Genomic DNA, 15,370 nt, shown 5'->3' on the forward strand with positions numbered 1-15,370 from the left:
CTGGCCAAGAGAAGCAGTCACCTTATAAGGTTTTCCTCAATGTCATCCCTATAGTTGGATAAAACTCCTAAGAAACAGCTGCTTCCCAGTTCTCATCTTTTTGCCCACTGAAGAAAGAAGAGAAACAGCACAGGACAGCTTTCCTGTGTCAGCACGGACAAGAAGGACTGTTCACTGTTTCTACCCCAGCACCAGGCTGCATTTTTTCTGACTAGGCTCCAAAGTTGCTCCACAGACCAAGCACTTACAGAGCTGGGTGACAGATCAGCTTCTGGCTTCATGAGGAGAACACTCTTGTCTACAGCACGGACAGCACAGAGGGAGTTTGGGGAGGCTCTGAACAGCAAGTGAGCATCAGAAGAAGGCAGGCCTTCAGAAGGAGAGAAGCTCAAGTCCACCTATATCAACAGGAAAAACTATGTCACAGATGCCCTGCCCTTGCAGGACTTTTCCCTTCAGTTGACTGCATCAGTTCTAACCTCACAAAAGCCCACAAGTGCATAAACACACACACCTCTGTGCTCCCTCTGTGCGGCTGCAGAGCTGGGTTTCCTCTCTGCAATGCCAGACAAATCAGCACTAATGGTTCTTGACAACTTTCATCATCACAATTGCTCATAAAACTTTTGAGGCAGTTTTGGGGGTTTTATGGCCACTAGTAAATCTCATGAGATAATCGCACATAGTGATTCGATGTGTTCAGGCAGCTGGGCATGGTGTTGAACCAGGTCCACTCTCTGTACTACACGCAGATATTGTGTGTGGAGAGAAAACAGGCTTGCAAAGACCTTGCTTAGCAAATTTTTCGGTAACATGAGAAGCAGTGATACCCTGGAGTAATATTGCAATATCTACTGGCTGTCAATTCTGAAGAACTGGCTTGTTGGTTGAGGCCTCCCAGATTTGCATGCCTTCCACAAAACCTAACTGACAACTCTAATGACTCCTCTACTAACCTCTGCCCTGGTAGTACTTGCTAGCATAAGTTGTCGTCACCATCTAACATGATTTTGTAATAAGATGGCTGACCTGCATAAATCTTCCCTCTCCTCAGCAGTACAAACCCTCCCCTAACACTAAATGATCAAAGCATCCTCAGAGTAAATGTGTTGCCTGACAAAGTAGCATCAGTGCCAGTCTTCCTCATGTTCCAAGCAGACTACAGCATGCCTTCTGCTGACACCCCCCACCTCTCCAGGCTGGACTCATAATCTTGAGACTGCAATAACAATATGCTTCAGGAAAGGGCAGAACAAGGGCTTGTAGCAAGATTGCTGCTGCTAAGAAAACTGTGTAGCATAGAGATAGCTCAAAGTCTGTCTTATCCAGTCTGACAACAGCTTTGAATACAGGATACTTTCAGAGAGGAAAGCAGTGTCTAAGCGTGTAAATCACTTGGCTGGCACCTAGACCTTAACGCAGTGCATAGCATGACTTTTAATATATGAACAAAATGCAGGTGACCAAGCTCCAACAATAACACTAGTCTCAAGAACTCATTTAGCTTGGACTGTAGCAGGACAATGGACTGCCTTTAGCAGTGTCCTGACTACTGTTCTGAAGTTCTGACAGGAGTTTTTGAGGTTATTCTTTTCTTAGGGCTGCTCATACATCAGTCTGATCTTCTCATAAGGAATATGTGTGGCTATAAGACAACAAAGGTCCACATACTCGCAGAAAGGCTTTATTGTTCCGCACTCTTTCAGTCTCGCCATTGCTATTGAAGCACCACTGTGCGGTGCTCAGCAGGTTCAGGCAAGGTTTATCTCCATTTACATACAACAGAAGTTAAAATGACAGGGTAAGATGTGCAGGAGCTGAAACATCTGAAAAGTATGAGCTTCAGCCACTGGACTGGGGCTGTGTGTGTTTTATTTTTGTTCTGTAACCATATAAGCAGCCACCTCATTGCTGGAATGAGCTTGTGGGAAATAAAGTGAAATACATGGGTTGCAGAATGACATAAGACATGTGTCCTCCCTTTTCTTTACCCAGGACCATCTCTGAGATCAGTGGTTGTGTCTAGTTGCTAAGAGGAGTTTTATCAGTGTAGTCCCTGCTAGCACCTTTCTTCCAATAGTTGATCTCTTCCAAGCTAGCGCAAACCAGTAAGCAGTGAAGCTACCTACAACAATTAATAAGTGGCATGTCCAGTGTTAGTAAATCTTAATCAATGAGCTTAGCCAGGCTAAATCTAAATAAATGAGCTTGACTATGCTGCAGTCTGACAGCTGCTCCCATAAGAATTGGACACGTACCTTATTGCTGAAACACTTTTCTACATTGAACTTGGTTGAATCAGCGATCACCTGTCTGCTGGGGGCAGTGGTGTAGACAAGCACTTCAGCCACTGGAGCAATATCAGCTTGTACAGGCAGTTGTAGCAAGAAGACCCCATTGGCTAGCAAACAAAACGAGAGCAAAACGTTACAGTACAGGAAACCTGTTCTTGGAGCAGCCAAAATGCTAGGTTTGACTTCATGCTGAACTTCATCCTAGCAATGATGAAACTCTGGACCTCCAAGTGGGATGAACTGGTGCTCACAGAGATGTATAAGTCTCACTGTCTGCCTGAACAGTCCTGTTTCAAGTCTTGTTTTCCAGTGCATGAGCATGCTGAACTTCTGTTCAGTTTCTAAAAAGAGACCATCAGTCTGTGTCTCCTAGGAGCACTGAAGCCCCAAAAATACAGTGTCAGAAGAAAGACAGCTAGCACAGGGGATTTGAGCAAATCCATGCAAAACCTAAATAAACACAGAGAAAAGAAATCTCAAACTCTTCCTATATCTTAGAGGACATAGAGATGAGGATCCCTGCTTTTATATGGAAGCAGCCTCTATGTCTGCCACAGTTGCCTAGCCTCCCAGGACAGCGACAATTTGGCAGGAGAGAGGAACTCACCACTTTCCTGGTCTAAATCCAGAATGTGGGTGCCCGCTCGCTTAATGATGCCCTTGGCCATCACCTGAATGGAAAGAGAAACTCTGCGGTGATTGAGGTTATGCATGATCCAAACCTGAAGGACAGGGAACCTGAGAGGAGAGCAACCTAGCTGTATGTCTGCTGCTCACACCCTGCTCAGATGCTGTATGCCTTCTTGTAGCAGAATTCCAGTGCTCACCCAGGGGGTACTGGGACATCCTTACCCTTCTGCTCCTAAGCCAGTCCCTCCTTTTTGTGGGAGAAGAACATACGAAGGATGATGGGAAAGTGTTTAAAGCCTCCTGCCACAAAGCCACAATTTCCATCTCCAGCCTCACTACAATTATCAGTGACAACCTCACTGTATGGCAGGTGCAAGCTTACCAGGTAATAAAAGGCGATTTTCTTCTTCTCTTCTGTGGCCTCTGGAGTAAGGATATAGTGCACCCGGACCTCTGTGGAGAAGCCACAGCTGAGTGTCTCAGGCTTGGGCTCAATTTTGAGGAAGCTGTTACTAGGAGAGTAAAAGCGCTTTAGTTGGAGATAGCCTTCTTCATGGCGTGGAACAACCCAGTTACGGTCATAGCAGTAGCGGCGTGCTTTGTGAGTTGCCTGGAAAATGAGAAAAAAAACACACATAGATCCTTAAACACAGGTGGCTGAACTGTAGCCAAAATTCATGGCCTAGTCTTAAAATTTTGGTATTTTTTGTATTTAAGCAACAAGGTAGTCTACAAGAAAAGACGCATGACAGTGTGGTTGTATCATTAGCAAATCATTGGGAATTATCTCACTCCCAGAGAAGCTGGAGTTTGTCTCAAACAAGCTGAATCATATCAATTGTTTGTTTACTTCAGTTTCAGCTCAAGGGCTAACACCTTGCACTTTCTAATACCCTGTTAGTTGAAAAAGAAGAGAACCTGATTTTCATATTTCTTCTCATTATTGGTGCTGGAGAAGCAATAGTACTGTTCAGAGATTACTAGAATCAAAATCAAGCTAAGGATGCTATGGAAAAGGAAGAAAAGTCTCCACCTGAGAATTCAAAACCTAAATTGAGTAGAAGTTTAGGAGCTGCAAGAGTCCAGGTCTTCTCAAAAATGAGAGCAAGGGGAATATATTTCACATTTAGAAGGATGCTCATCATTTCATGTGCCTCACATGCCCTTGTTTCCTTATCTTTCTCACTATACTTGGGAATTCTTGCCTTTACCCTGCAAAATTCTGAAAACTTCAAGCACCTAGTGGTAGCTTCTGCATAGTTTTTAATTGTTTTATTCTGTGATAAGAGAATTGTAGGGAGAAGAGCAAGTATAATTCTAGGCAATATACCCTATTCCAGGGTGAGATATTATGAAATGTGCATGCTACACACATATTGCATTTTCCACTAAAAAAAAGGATGCTCAGCAGCACTTATTTTCCCAGATAAATAAATTCCACACCAGGGAGAGAATTTCTGTGAATGTTTCATATTCTTTATGACAAGGAAAAAAAAAGAAAAAAAAGAAAGAAAAAAGAAGGAGGACAACTTAGAAACTCAGAATGCTAAATTAAACTCTGAGAGCTGCAGATTGCTTTAACTGACCACAAAGGATATTTAGATGAGACACTTGGGCAATCATCTCATTGAAAAGACAGCAAAGCACTAGCATTACTCCACCACGGGAGTCAGACCCACCCCTGAAACAGATTTCTCTAGGTAAGGAGAATGGACTTGCAGCAGAATGGACTGCTATGACCTCTTGACATTCCTTCTAACCCTATATTGCTATGGCCAAGCAGAAATCAAATATTTGCAAGCTAAGTGCAATTGTGACATGGCAACCTGGTTTGTTGTATGGCTATTTCCACTACACTGATGTCAAGGTCAGCACAAACAACGAAAAACAAGAAGCTAAGTGCTTTTGCATATATAATAGAAACTTCAGAGGTGTTCCCCTTCTGGCCCTGTGGGTCACTTCATCACCTCCTCTGCCCGCAGGACTCACCTGAATTCCAACAGAATCGAAGAAAAACATAGAAGTGTTCAAGGCAAACCGTGCCCTGCCCTCTTCATTTGTTGTGTAGTTGTTTTGCTCGCCTCCTTGGAAAGAAATCCTCACAATTTCATTGACAATTGGAGCACCAGACCCATCCACTAGTTTCACCTGGAGGAGCAAAATCAGTATGGAAGGAGAGGAATGCCTGTCACCTGAACAGACTGATAGACCACCAACCTAAGGATGTTGGGCTCATGTCAGACAAGGAAGCCTCCACTGCACTTTAAACATGTATCATCTATCTCTTTCAGAGAGAGCCACAAGCTTTCTGAATCTTATTTCTTCGGCCCTTTCTAATCTCTGTCTCTGAGTCAGAGGAGTAGATGTGGAGACTGACATACACTCACACCCCTTAGGCCTTCTATTAAACAGGAAACAGGAAAACCAGAATTTTACTTGACTGGAGAAGCAGAAGTGCAAGGACAGAGAGGTAAGCAGAATGAGGGCTGTGCTCTCAGCTGGTCTTCCCTGGTCTGAGAGCCTGCAGGGGAGAGGAGGCCCACAGGGATTAGCAGCACTGAGGTCTAGCATCTTTGCAGAGTAGGGTATGCATGGTAGGTCCAGGAGGTTCAGTAGCATGATCTTTTGGTCCTCATGGCATTCCATTCTCATGGCTTCCCTACCTGTCCGAAGAAGGGGATTCCAGGTTTGTAGTAGGAGTCTGAATGCTCAAAGGTGATTTTGCTAATGGTCGTCGTGATCTCAGAGAAGCTTGTTCCAGTCAACTCCACTCCTGCAGGAAAAAGCATGAAGAATTAATTTTTCTCTGCCTGACCAGCATTACTTTTACTCCATACCAACCCTCCTTTGTTGGGCAAGCAATTTGTTGATGATTCTGTCCTCCAGGCAGGAAAGCTTTAGGATTCCAGAAAAGCAAAGGTCTGTTTTTCTTCCTCATTCCTACTTGGCAGGCTGGTCTCCCCTGGGCTTATTACATGGGTCTTCAATCCAGATAATTCATACCTGTCTCCTCCTCTTTAATTTTAGCCTCTACACGGAGCTTATTCTCATATCCACTCCTCTTGAGCTGGAATAACTTGGTCTTTACCATTTCAGAAATGCAGCCATTGTTGTCTGTCTGTTGGAAGGAAACAAAGAAGACCATTGTAGTCTCATGTATATAATGTTTATCCAACTCAGTGAATCCATTGCAATTTGTTGCTCTGAACTGGAAGAGAAGCCCATAACCTCACAGATTATTCCCTCTGTTGTTTTTATCAAAACTGGAAAAGCATACAAATATCTTGGAAAGGCACAATTTTGAATTAATTGCAGCAACATCAGAGCAAAGAGTTTGCAACCTAGAAGATTTTTGTGTATGTGAAGTTTAAAATTCCAAACACTTGGTACAGAAGCACAGGGGATTATTCAAGTGTATGCCACACAGGAATTGTTTACCAAGCATCAGGCACGTAGAATATAGCTGCTGCCTTAAAATGCACAAGCTGTATGAGTGATACATAAACCAAAGCCTGTGTATGCATAGAAAGATGACAGCTGAAAAAGTATTTCCAAAGCTTGCCACCTCTTTTCAGCATCCTCATGTGGAAGGTGGGTCTCCAAATAAAAGGGAAAAGATGCCTGGAACAAAGGTTAGCACCATGATGTTTGTATTTTCTCCTAGCATGGGTAACAACAGCAGTGGCAGAGGCAATTGTGGGGATCATAGTGTAGCAGACCTCAAGGATATCTTCTGCTTGCTTTTTTTGTCCTGGGATATAGCCACAATAGCCATTACCTCAGCTTCTGTCAGTTAAGCTAGCACTGTTACACCTGTCCATGCTCCAAACACCATTCAGTTCTGCCCTTGTAGACTTGCCAGTCTGAAGAGTGAAAAAATTGATATTTTTTTTCCTGTCTGTCATAATCACTGATGCTGAAATCTGTATTCCTTTCCTTCTTGCTCAAACCACATCACCTTTCCCCTGGTTTCTGCTCCTTTCCTGCTTCTATCACCAACTTCTGAGCCCACACACTGTCTCTAGTGTAAGCCAACTCCACCTCTGCTCTCATTGCTCATACCTTTTCTATCTTCTCTTTTTACTTTCTGCACTCAATCTGACCTTTTTTTGTTTTTTTCATCTCTTTCTCCTCCATCAGCTTCTTTCCTTTACACACCTTTTTTACTGCACGTACCTTGCCTCTGTTTTTACCTTTCACATTTTGTCTGGCACCCAATCTTCTCTCCTTCTTCAGGCTTCCTTAAAAAAAGATTTTTATCTGTCCCGTCTTTGCATTCACGCTTGTACATCTGCAAGCTTATTCCTACAAGGCAAGCTCAATAAACTACACTTTCTCCTATCACTCTACCCACAAGAGTAACCATGACTCACCTGTCCAGAGAACTCGTCACACACTGCCTTAGCCTCTTCACCATAGCAGGTGGTGGCTGCATGTTCAAACTTCCGGCAGACACGGAAGCTCACGAGGCCAGGAACAGGCTTCCCAAATGTGTATCTACCAGCAGGGGGGATTGAAAGAAAAACAGAGCCAATGGGAATGTGAAAGGGATGTAAAAAAATAACTAGCTGACCCCCAGTGGAGTCAGGACTCTGCCCTAGAGCTGTCTCCAGGATACAGCAGGGTCATCACAGGCAATAAAAAGTAGAAAGAAATTTGCGTTTTAGGATCAGGCTTGGCAACAGAGGCAGGAGCACTGAATCTTATAGTCCTGATTGCTACCCTGGAAGTAACACACAAGTCCGCAGTAAACATTTACCCTAATGCTGACTTAGTTGTGATTACCCCTCACCTTGGAGGAACATGATGCGAGTATCTAGCCCATCGCCCAATTCTGACAGAACCAGTTAGTGTACATATGTGCGTTGGGTCTTTTGGCTTGTTCTGTAGCCCAAGCCATAGCTCTCCCTGCAGGAAGCATGGAACATTGCTATGCAGAATCAACTGAGATGGCCCAAAGGAAAGAGGGCAGCTGCATCACTTATGGGTTCCTCTCAGGGATGGCAAGCAGAAACCACAGTTCAAATGTCATTCCCAGGTAAACTAAACTGAAGACCTCTTCCCTAGAACTGTAGGTGGTCTGAAATACCTATGACTCAAAAGAAAAAAAAAAAAAAAAAAAGAAGGCAGGCAAAAACATCCTCCCCCAAAAAACCCAAAGAACAATATGTTTCTACATGTTAAATACAAAGTGCCCCAAGCAATATTTGTTGCCTTTTGCCTAATGGTAGATGTAATCTGTTTGGTCCTGGGACCCCAAAATGATTGAGGAATAGAATGAAGTATCATATATATCTCAGTCTCCCAACTGGACTTCCAGCAGCAGCTGAAGAAAAACTGAAACCAAGAAGGACATGAAAGAATGATACTCACAGACCACAAACTGTCACTTTCAGCTTCTCATCAAGAATGGTGATCACCTTGGGCATTTTCACTGTTACTTCAAATTTTGGAAGCACTGCAGAAAAAAAAAAAAAAGGAACACAGTTTGTGGGGGGGGATAACATAAAAATGAGACATGAAGGCTGCTCAAAGGCTATTCTTACAAATGACCTGAGACACTTTTGCATGTCAATGGTCCGATTTTAGAGGCTTCTGTCACCTGCACATCCCACTGAAGTCAGTGAAAACCACAGGCACTCAGACAACCACTATGCCAGGTAAGAAGACAGGATTTTTGCACCAGCTAATAAAATACAGCAGCTTCTTACATAACACCTGGGTTATCAGTCCCACAGCAGTAGGATACAGTAAAATATAAAGTTAAGTCAATAAAGGTCTCCCACAAACATATGGAGCTGGGACTGCAGCCTGGTCTCTGCACTTCCAAAGCATGTGTGTCTTAACAATTTGAAAAAATAGGAAGACCCTATAGCTTCCCCACTAAATTAGCACACGGTGGCATTACATCAAAACCCAGCTATGGGAAGGGAAGTGGATGGTGACTGTCTTGGGAGAACTAGGAAGGACGCAGGGCACAGGGACAATCTTGCAACTGAAAGAGGTCAAAGGACTTTCAACCACAAGCCAGATCATGTCAGACCATGTAACCAAGGCTGCAGCTGGCTCAGTGGGGTGGGAAGATATGTTGGTTGCGACCATGTACAGGTGTATATTTGGATACCACTTTCTAGCCAGGCAGATGGAACTTGCATAGGGGTGAGAGTAACAAAGAGAGGTTAAGGCACTAAAGCATCATGCAAGCTACGGACTTAGCTTGTGGAGGAGGAAAGATAAGATCTGAATTCACAGAGAGCCCCAACCTACACCAAAAGGTCAGAACTTTGGGCCTTAGGTAGGGGAGACCCAGACTGATAGCATGACGCTTGACAGGTGTGTAGCCAACTGGAGATGAGGCTGTGGCCTCTGAAAGGAGGTGAGGCTTGTGGTTACCAGCACAGACTGATCCAAGCACATTGCTCCTCCTGATGGGACCCTTGCTGAGGTGGGCAGTCAGAAGAGCCACACTGCATGGCTTGGGGCTTAGGAAGGAGTGGAGACATGTCACTCACGTCCTTCAGCCTTCCCTCTTCAGAAAGGGACGATGTTTGGGAGGGAGAGGACAAAGAGACATTTTTCCAGCCATACTGGACATCCTGGCCAGATCTACTACCCTGTTCAATGAGGCTTTCAGGACCCATGGAACTGTTAGGAGCTTGAAAGTGCAGCAATAGTTACCATACTCCTCCACAGAGAAAGGATGCCGAATTGTCCTCCCAGAGGCCTTCTGTGCCACCACTGTGTAGGTCCCTTGCATAGGTTCAGAGGCGAGGTTGAAGAACAGCTGTATTAACCCTGCCTTTAACTCTGCATTTGTCCACTGGTATAGACGGTTGTTCTTTGGGTCCTACAGGTAATGAGAACGCAAGGAGATTGTGAGAAGAGTAGGAGTCTGCAACAAGACCTAAAAAGCGCTCCCAAAAGTGTGAGAGTAGGCTGAGCCCCAGTGTTTCAGGAGGCTGCAGGGCAGGAATGGGGGTCAGTGCAGAATTGTGTGGGGAGCCCAGCCTGGACAATAGAAGGACCTGTAACCTGGCCACATAGTACGATTGCCATCATATGAGTTAAAGCTCTGTGTATTTGAATTAATGTAATGGGCCTGCTTAATAGAGAAAATAGACAAGAATCATCTTGAGTTAGTTATTCTTCCTGGGTTGACGTGCAATAGATGTGAATATGAATTTAATGATTGTACATACCTGGACATACACCAGCGGAAACTAGACAAAGAAGAAAGAAAACAGCATACTTAGAATGCACATTTAGACAGAATGCAAGCAACCCAGTCAAATGACCAGGGATATGACCATGTTTCAGGGAACAAGCTGGTCATCCAATGGGATAAGCAAAAAACTTCCTAGTATAGAGCAACAGAGCATTTTGAGGTACAGCTGGTAGGGAGGGCAATCCTTTGTCTCAAGCAGAAAAGTCAGCTGAAATTACTGCAATACTAATAAGAGCATGTGGCCTGCTCACTGCTGAGGTGTTCACACCAGCACTGTTTATTTGTAGTTTGTCAAACCTTTCCAAAAATGCAGAAGGCAGCCTTACACAGAAATTTGAAGAACAGGTCCTGTTAACAAGATCTGAGCAAGCCCAGGAACTGCACAACTATCCCAGTGTACTGAGAGCTCTCCCCAAAAGACACTTCTTTCCTTCCTTTCACCACATAGATGACTTAAGGCCAAATAACTAGTCAAAATGAAGGATCATACTTACCACTTCATTCAAGGGACGAAAGTCTTTATCCAGAGAAACAATTCTGAACAGGACTGATGGAGAAAGGCAGACAGTGAGGTTCCACAGTATACTCACCAACCAGAATACATTAGTTACAAAAAATGGTATAACAGAGAACAGAGCTATTATCTTCTAAAGAAATTCCATTCACTAGAAAGCAAAGTCACACTAGAAGGCTACCCATGGAAGAAATTACATGAGTAAGAGGATGTTAAGAGCAAATCCATGGCAGTGTGAATGTCTTACTGATCACAGACAACAGAATCTCATTAATTAGAACCAAAGTTAAATTCAAATCGCCCTTGCCTACTTTGTAAGGATAAATTTTCACATTGGAATTCACATTGGTCTTCTAATTTTGCTATAACTAGACTGACTTCTTAGAAAGGATGAATGCAAGCAAATTATTTCAGCACTTGGATGCAAGTTTGTGTTGGCTCTGGATAGACAGAGAATTCAGTGCCTCTGTTAGGACCTTTGTTTCTGTCCAGACCAAATTTAGGACATCAATGGCCTAGAAGAAATAAATGGCTTATATAGTTCTCTCTGTCTTAATTGAGCAAAATCTGCCTCTTTGAAAGCTATTTCATGGCTTAGTTTGAATTTTGGCCCTGTTCTTTGTAGGACAAATATCCAGTCTTTCTCTGATTTTAATACTGACCCTAACTGCATGGTCCCCAGTGACAGAGGGTGTGTGTGCAGGTGCCTTAAGATACATGCATGTATCTTAAGGTTCCCCAAATTGTTCCCACATGGAGCATTTAAAACCTAAGCCTCCACCATAAGGTTGCAGTTCTGACTCCCAGTGAAAGCTGATGACATCTAGCCAGCATAGTCCAAGAGGTTTAGTACTAATTTTTGCTTCAAACACAAATCTTCACCCTTTCCCCGGTACCTGTCTGTCCAGGCTTGTAGATGGGTTTGTCTGTCTGGATGAAGACCAGGCTCTCAGAATTCTGGACCAGCACCGACTTGCGGCTCGTGAACTGCAGTGTCGCCCCCTTCACCATCACAGTGACAAATGTGACTGGTGACTGGCTATTTGATTTTGGAAGCTGGAGAGTAAGAAGCCAACTATGTTATAGGCTACCTTTAAAGGCTTCCTGAACTGAACTGGCCTTTATGAAATATGATATCTAATATAAACCTGAAGGACCCAACACAGAGTTGAGGAGAACTATAATCAGAAACAAAAGACTGATCTTTGTTTGTCCCACATTCCTACTCATCCCTACTGCTGTGCAGTGATTGTGCAGGTATTGTGCAGCAAAATAACTGCCCCCTCTGCCACTTGATGATTTTAAACAATTCTTACTGCCCTGACCGAAACTTTTCTGTTCGTTTCCTTTGACATTCACTGGGGCAATGGAATAATTCCCTTTCTCTTTCAGATAATGTCCCCAGTCCTTGCAGAACATTTCCTTTTCCAAACCAGACATGCTAGAATTCTATACATCTCTCTCCAAGTGACAGAATTCAGTCTTCAGCCTATATCTGATAAACCCAGACATGGATGCCAAGCTCTTCAGTGTCCTGAAAGACAATACCTCAGGGCAAAGACATAATCTATGCTCTGAGCTAGATGGCCAATTTTTATGGCTGCTCATGACTTGTTATAGTCCCTGGGGCTATCAGTTACACTAAACTATTAATTTCCTGCTTCACTCTCTTTTTCAGACACAGACAATCACAACTCTATGTTCTCACTTCAATTCAGTGTACTATATCCACAAGGCAAAAAGTATCTGAGATCCAAAAGCTCTACTCTAATTTGAAGACACTCAAGTGACAATCTGTGGCTGTTGAAGGATGATGTGAAGAGCCATTTGAGGAAGCTGTTCACCAAACAGCCGTCATCAGGAATGTCAATACTAAAACTACTCATTTCTCCTGGCCTTTCCTCCTCCTGTCCTAGATGTGCTTGCTTTCCAGGATTCAACATTCAGGTAGCATGCTAAGGAGATCTCAGCAGTGAGATGGTGTTGAGGATGGACATGAACATACCTTTGACTAAGAAGGAAGTGAAACTACACAGTGTTACTCTGTTCATTAGTACTCAGTGTCCTTATAGTTTATCCCTAACACAAGGGATCATCCCACAAGGGTGAGATACTCACAGAGAAAGGGATGCAGGTGAACACGTCCTTCTCTGACACCACATCATCAATCAAGCTCCTGTTTTCCCCTTGATACTCAAGTGTGGCACTCAGTGTCACAGACTCATTCAGGTGGGTCAGCTGAACACAGACCTTCTCAGAAGAATCTGTGTGTATCAGAGAGGGCAGTAGCACCATATACTGCCTAGGAAGAGGGGAGAAGAATGGGTCAGAGGAAAAGGAACAGGTAACAGGAGCTGTACAGGAAGAGCAAATAAACCAGTCTGATGATTCCAGCTTTCACTGTACAGGGAGAGAGATGCATTTTCTGGGAGTGTAACAAGTTTTCCAGCATGTCTGTAGACAGGTCGGTCTGAAAAGTAAAATACCACAGGAAATCCTCAACACAAACATCTGGAAGGGATATATTTTTCAGGTTCTGGCACAACAGCAGCGGTTCCTCCTGAGACCCTGAATAATGGCAGTGGGGAAAAGTTGATCGTCACCTTTCTCAGATGCTGTTAGTAGGATTCAGCAGCCACACAAGTACCAGTACTTCATGAATAAACACTGTTGACTGCACACTACAAACCACCTGTAGCACTACTGTCATTCCTCATGGAGACCCAAAACTGCCACAGCGTGGTGCCAGATCATAAGCAAAAACACTAGAGCAAATTCAGTTTGTTTGCAGGGAAGCAAGCCCTGCTCGCTCAGGCCGAGCATGGGGTCCCTGCTCAACTCTGTGCAGCCTCCCTCCCAGCAGAGCAAGGTGCCAGAGTCCTGCTGCTGAACACTGCATCTGGGAATCAAACCTGATCAGTCTAATGGCAACAGTGCTCCCTTTTGGGTGGGCAAGGACTGGCCTCTGACGAGCAACCCCAGAGCAGTGAGCAGCTGGGAGAAGAGCCCTCGACACCTCAGCAGTGAAGCGGGGCATTCCCTTTAGCAGCAGAGGAGGCTCTCACACCTTTATGTCCAACAGTTGGTCTGCAGGGAGAAAGCTTTGGTCCCTCAGATCCCAACCCTGCTGTCTGCTTACCCCACTTTTGATGAAAGTGCTGCCGCACAGCCTTGCGTCGCTGGGGAGGAAAAGACATTGCCAACAAGACAAAGGAAAGAGTCTCTTGAGATGTCAGGACCCCTTGCAGACTGCTTCTGCTGTACACATACACACATACACACAACACACACTCCCTTCACATACAAACAGGGCAAAAGGGGGTGAAGAATGGATGAAGCAGAATATACCTTCACAGACCTTAACAGACACAATCTTACACTGCCACATAACCCTGCAAGAGAAGGGAATTTTCATTCCATTGGCTGAGCTGAAATAACATGAATTTATAAATGAAGCCTTCTGTTGTCATGCCAGATCCGTTATTTGTTCCTTTTGTATATATATATATATATATATATATATATATTTTTTTTTTTTTTTCTCATTGTCAATTAAAAAAAACACCCCCATCTCCTGGGCATTTCAACCTGGGAGTAGGTTAGTCAACCCAAAATGAAATCTTTAATTGTCTTCTGGAAAAGTCTGTCTCTTGAGAAAAACTGAATGTGTAAACATTTATAAAAAGCTGCCTTTTAAGTAAAGAAGCAATTTTGTGCAGCAAATTTTTTTAAAATGCTTTCAGTTCTCTGAGGCAGCAAAAGATATTCTCATAAAACTTTCCTTCTTTTTTTTTTTTTTTTTCTGAAGCTTTGCTGATATCTCAGTTTCACAGGCTGTTTTGGGTCTCCCTGAAGCACTAGAGCTGCTGCTTGTAGAAGACACTTTACCCAGCCCAAGTGTCTTTATTCCTGCATAAAGGAAAGTAGGCAGAAGAGACAAACAACAGACACAGGAATTCAAACCAGGTCTCCTGCCTGCCCACAGATCCCTCTGCATAGCTTACGGTTCTGTGGTGGGAGAGGTGTCTCCAGGAAGGAAGAAGAGGAGCAGGAGGAAGATGTTTGGTTTGATGAGCAGCCTGTGCTTCCCCATGGTGCAGAGCAGGTCGTGGTGAGCCAAGTGGACACCCAGTCTGGCCTGGTGCTGCTTGTGCTCCCCCTCCGCTCTTCGAATCAACCCCTTTATACTCTCCTCCAACCCCTTTATACTCTCCTCTGCAAACAGCTCAGGGACTGGAGGAGATAAGGGCAGGGGGCCAGGACCCATTCGGAAGCGGAAAGAGGTGGTAAGGAAGAGCTGGAACAAGCAGCTCTGAATCCGGGCAGAAGGCCAGAAGCTGGGGGAGGAGAGGGAGGGAAGGCTTCCCAGCAGATAGGAGCTGTCTCTCTTTTGAGGCATGGCAGTAGGCACTGAAGGAGGAAAGGTGGTAGCTAAAGAAAAGAAGGGCTAGCAGCAGAGAATAGGGGGGAAGTATCTATTTCTCGTAGGGCTCCCTGTATGGAGCTGGCCAGAACACTGGTCTTGGAGGCTTCTGGAGGAGCAGAAGCAGTCTGATGTCCTGCAAACTGGGGGTGGGAGATTGATGTACGGTTTTGGAAACAAGTGTGGGTGTGCCTAACCACCACTTACGAGCAGGATCTGAAAACAGAGAATGCAGACTCTGAAAACCTTCACCCTCCACCCACCCTGCTCTCTTGTGCTCTCCA

At 44.3% G+C, this 15,370-nt stretch overlaps 1 protein-coding gene across 6 annotated transcripts in view; it reads right to left on the bottom strand.

The window, feature by feature from the left end:
- The window catches only part of LOC102097889 (alpha-2-macroglobulin), a 31,944-nt gene extending 17,051 nt beyond the window's left edge, over positions 1 to 14,893 (bottom strand). For all 6 annotated transcript variants that reach the window (XM_065048453.1, XM_065048451.1, XM_065048449.1 and 3 more), the window contains exons 1-15: positions 14,668 to 14,893; positions 12,782 to 12,965; positions 11,560 to 11,719; positions 10,644 to 10,696; positions 10,124 to 10,144; positions 9,603 to 9,771; positions 8,298 to 8,382; positions 7,298 to 7,421; positions 5,928 to 6,042; positions 5,588 to 5,697; positions 4,914 to 5,072; positions 3,307 to 3,534; positions 2,902 to 2,965; positions 2,259 to 2,401; positions 249 to 398 (exon numbers count right to left, since the gene is read on the bottom strand). In XM_065048453.1, coding sequence (XP_064904525.1) covers positions 249 to 398; positions 2,259 to 2,401; positions 2,902 to 2,965; positions 3,307 to 3,534; positions 4,914 to 5,072; positions 5,588 to 5,697; positions 5,928 to 6,042; positions 7,298 to 7,421; positions 8,298 to 8,382; positions 9,603 to 9,771; positions 10,124 to 10,144; positions 10,644 to 10,696; positions 11,560 to 11,719; positions 12,782 to 12,965; positions 14,668 to 14,756 — 1,854 coding nt within the window. In that variant the 5' untranslated portion in view covers positions 14,757 to 14,893. The remainder of the gene's footprint in view (positions 1 to 248; positions 399 to 2,258; positions 2,402 to 2,901; positions 2,966 to 3,306; positions 3,535 to 4,913; positions 5,073 to 5,587; positions 5,698 to 5,927; positions 6,043 to 7,297; positions 7,422 to 8,297; positions 8,383 to 9,602; positions 9,772 to 10,123; positions 10,145 to 10,643; positions 10,697 to 11,559; positions 11,720 to 12,781; positions 12,966 to 14,667) is intronic.
- Between the last annotated feature and the right edge of the window lie 477 nt (positions 14,894 to 15,370).

This window comes from Columba livia, unplaced genomic scaffold (assembly GCF_036013475.1).
Source record: "Columba livia isolate bColLiv1 breed racing homer unplaced genomic scaffold, bColLiv1.pat.W.v2 Scaffold_83, whole genome shotgun sequence".
Classification (NCBI taxonomy): domain Eukaryota; kingdom Metazoa; phylum Chordata; class Aves; order Columbiformes; family Columbidae; genus Columba; species Columba livia.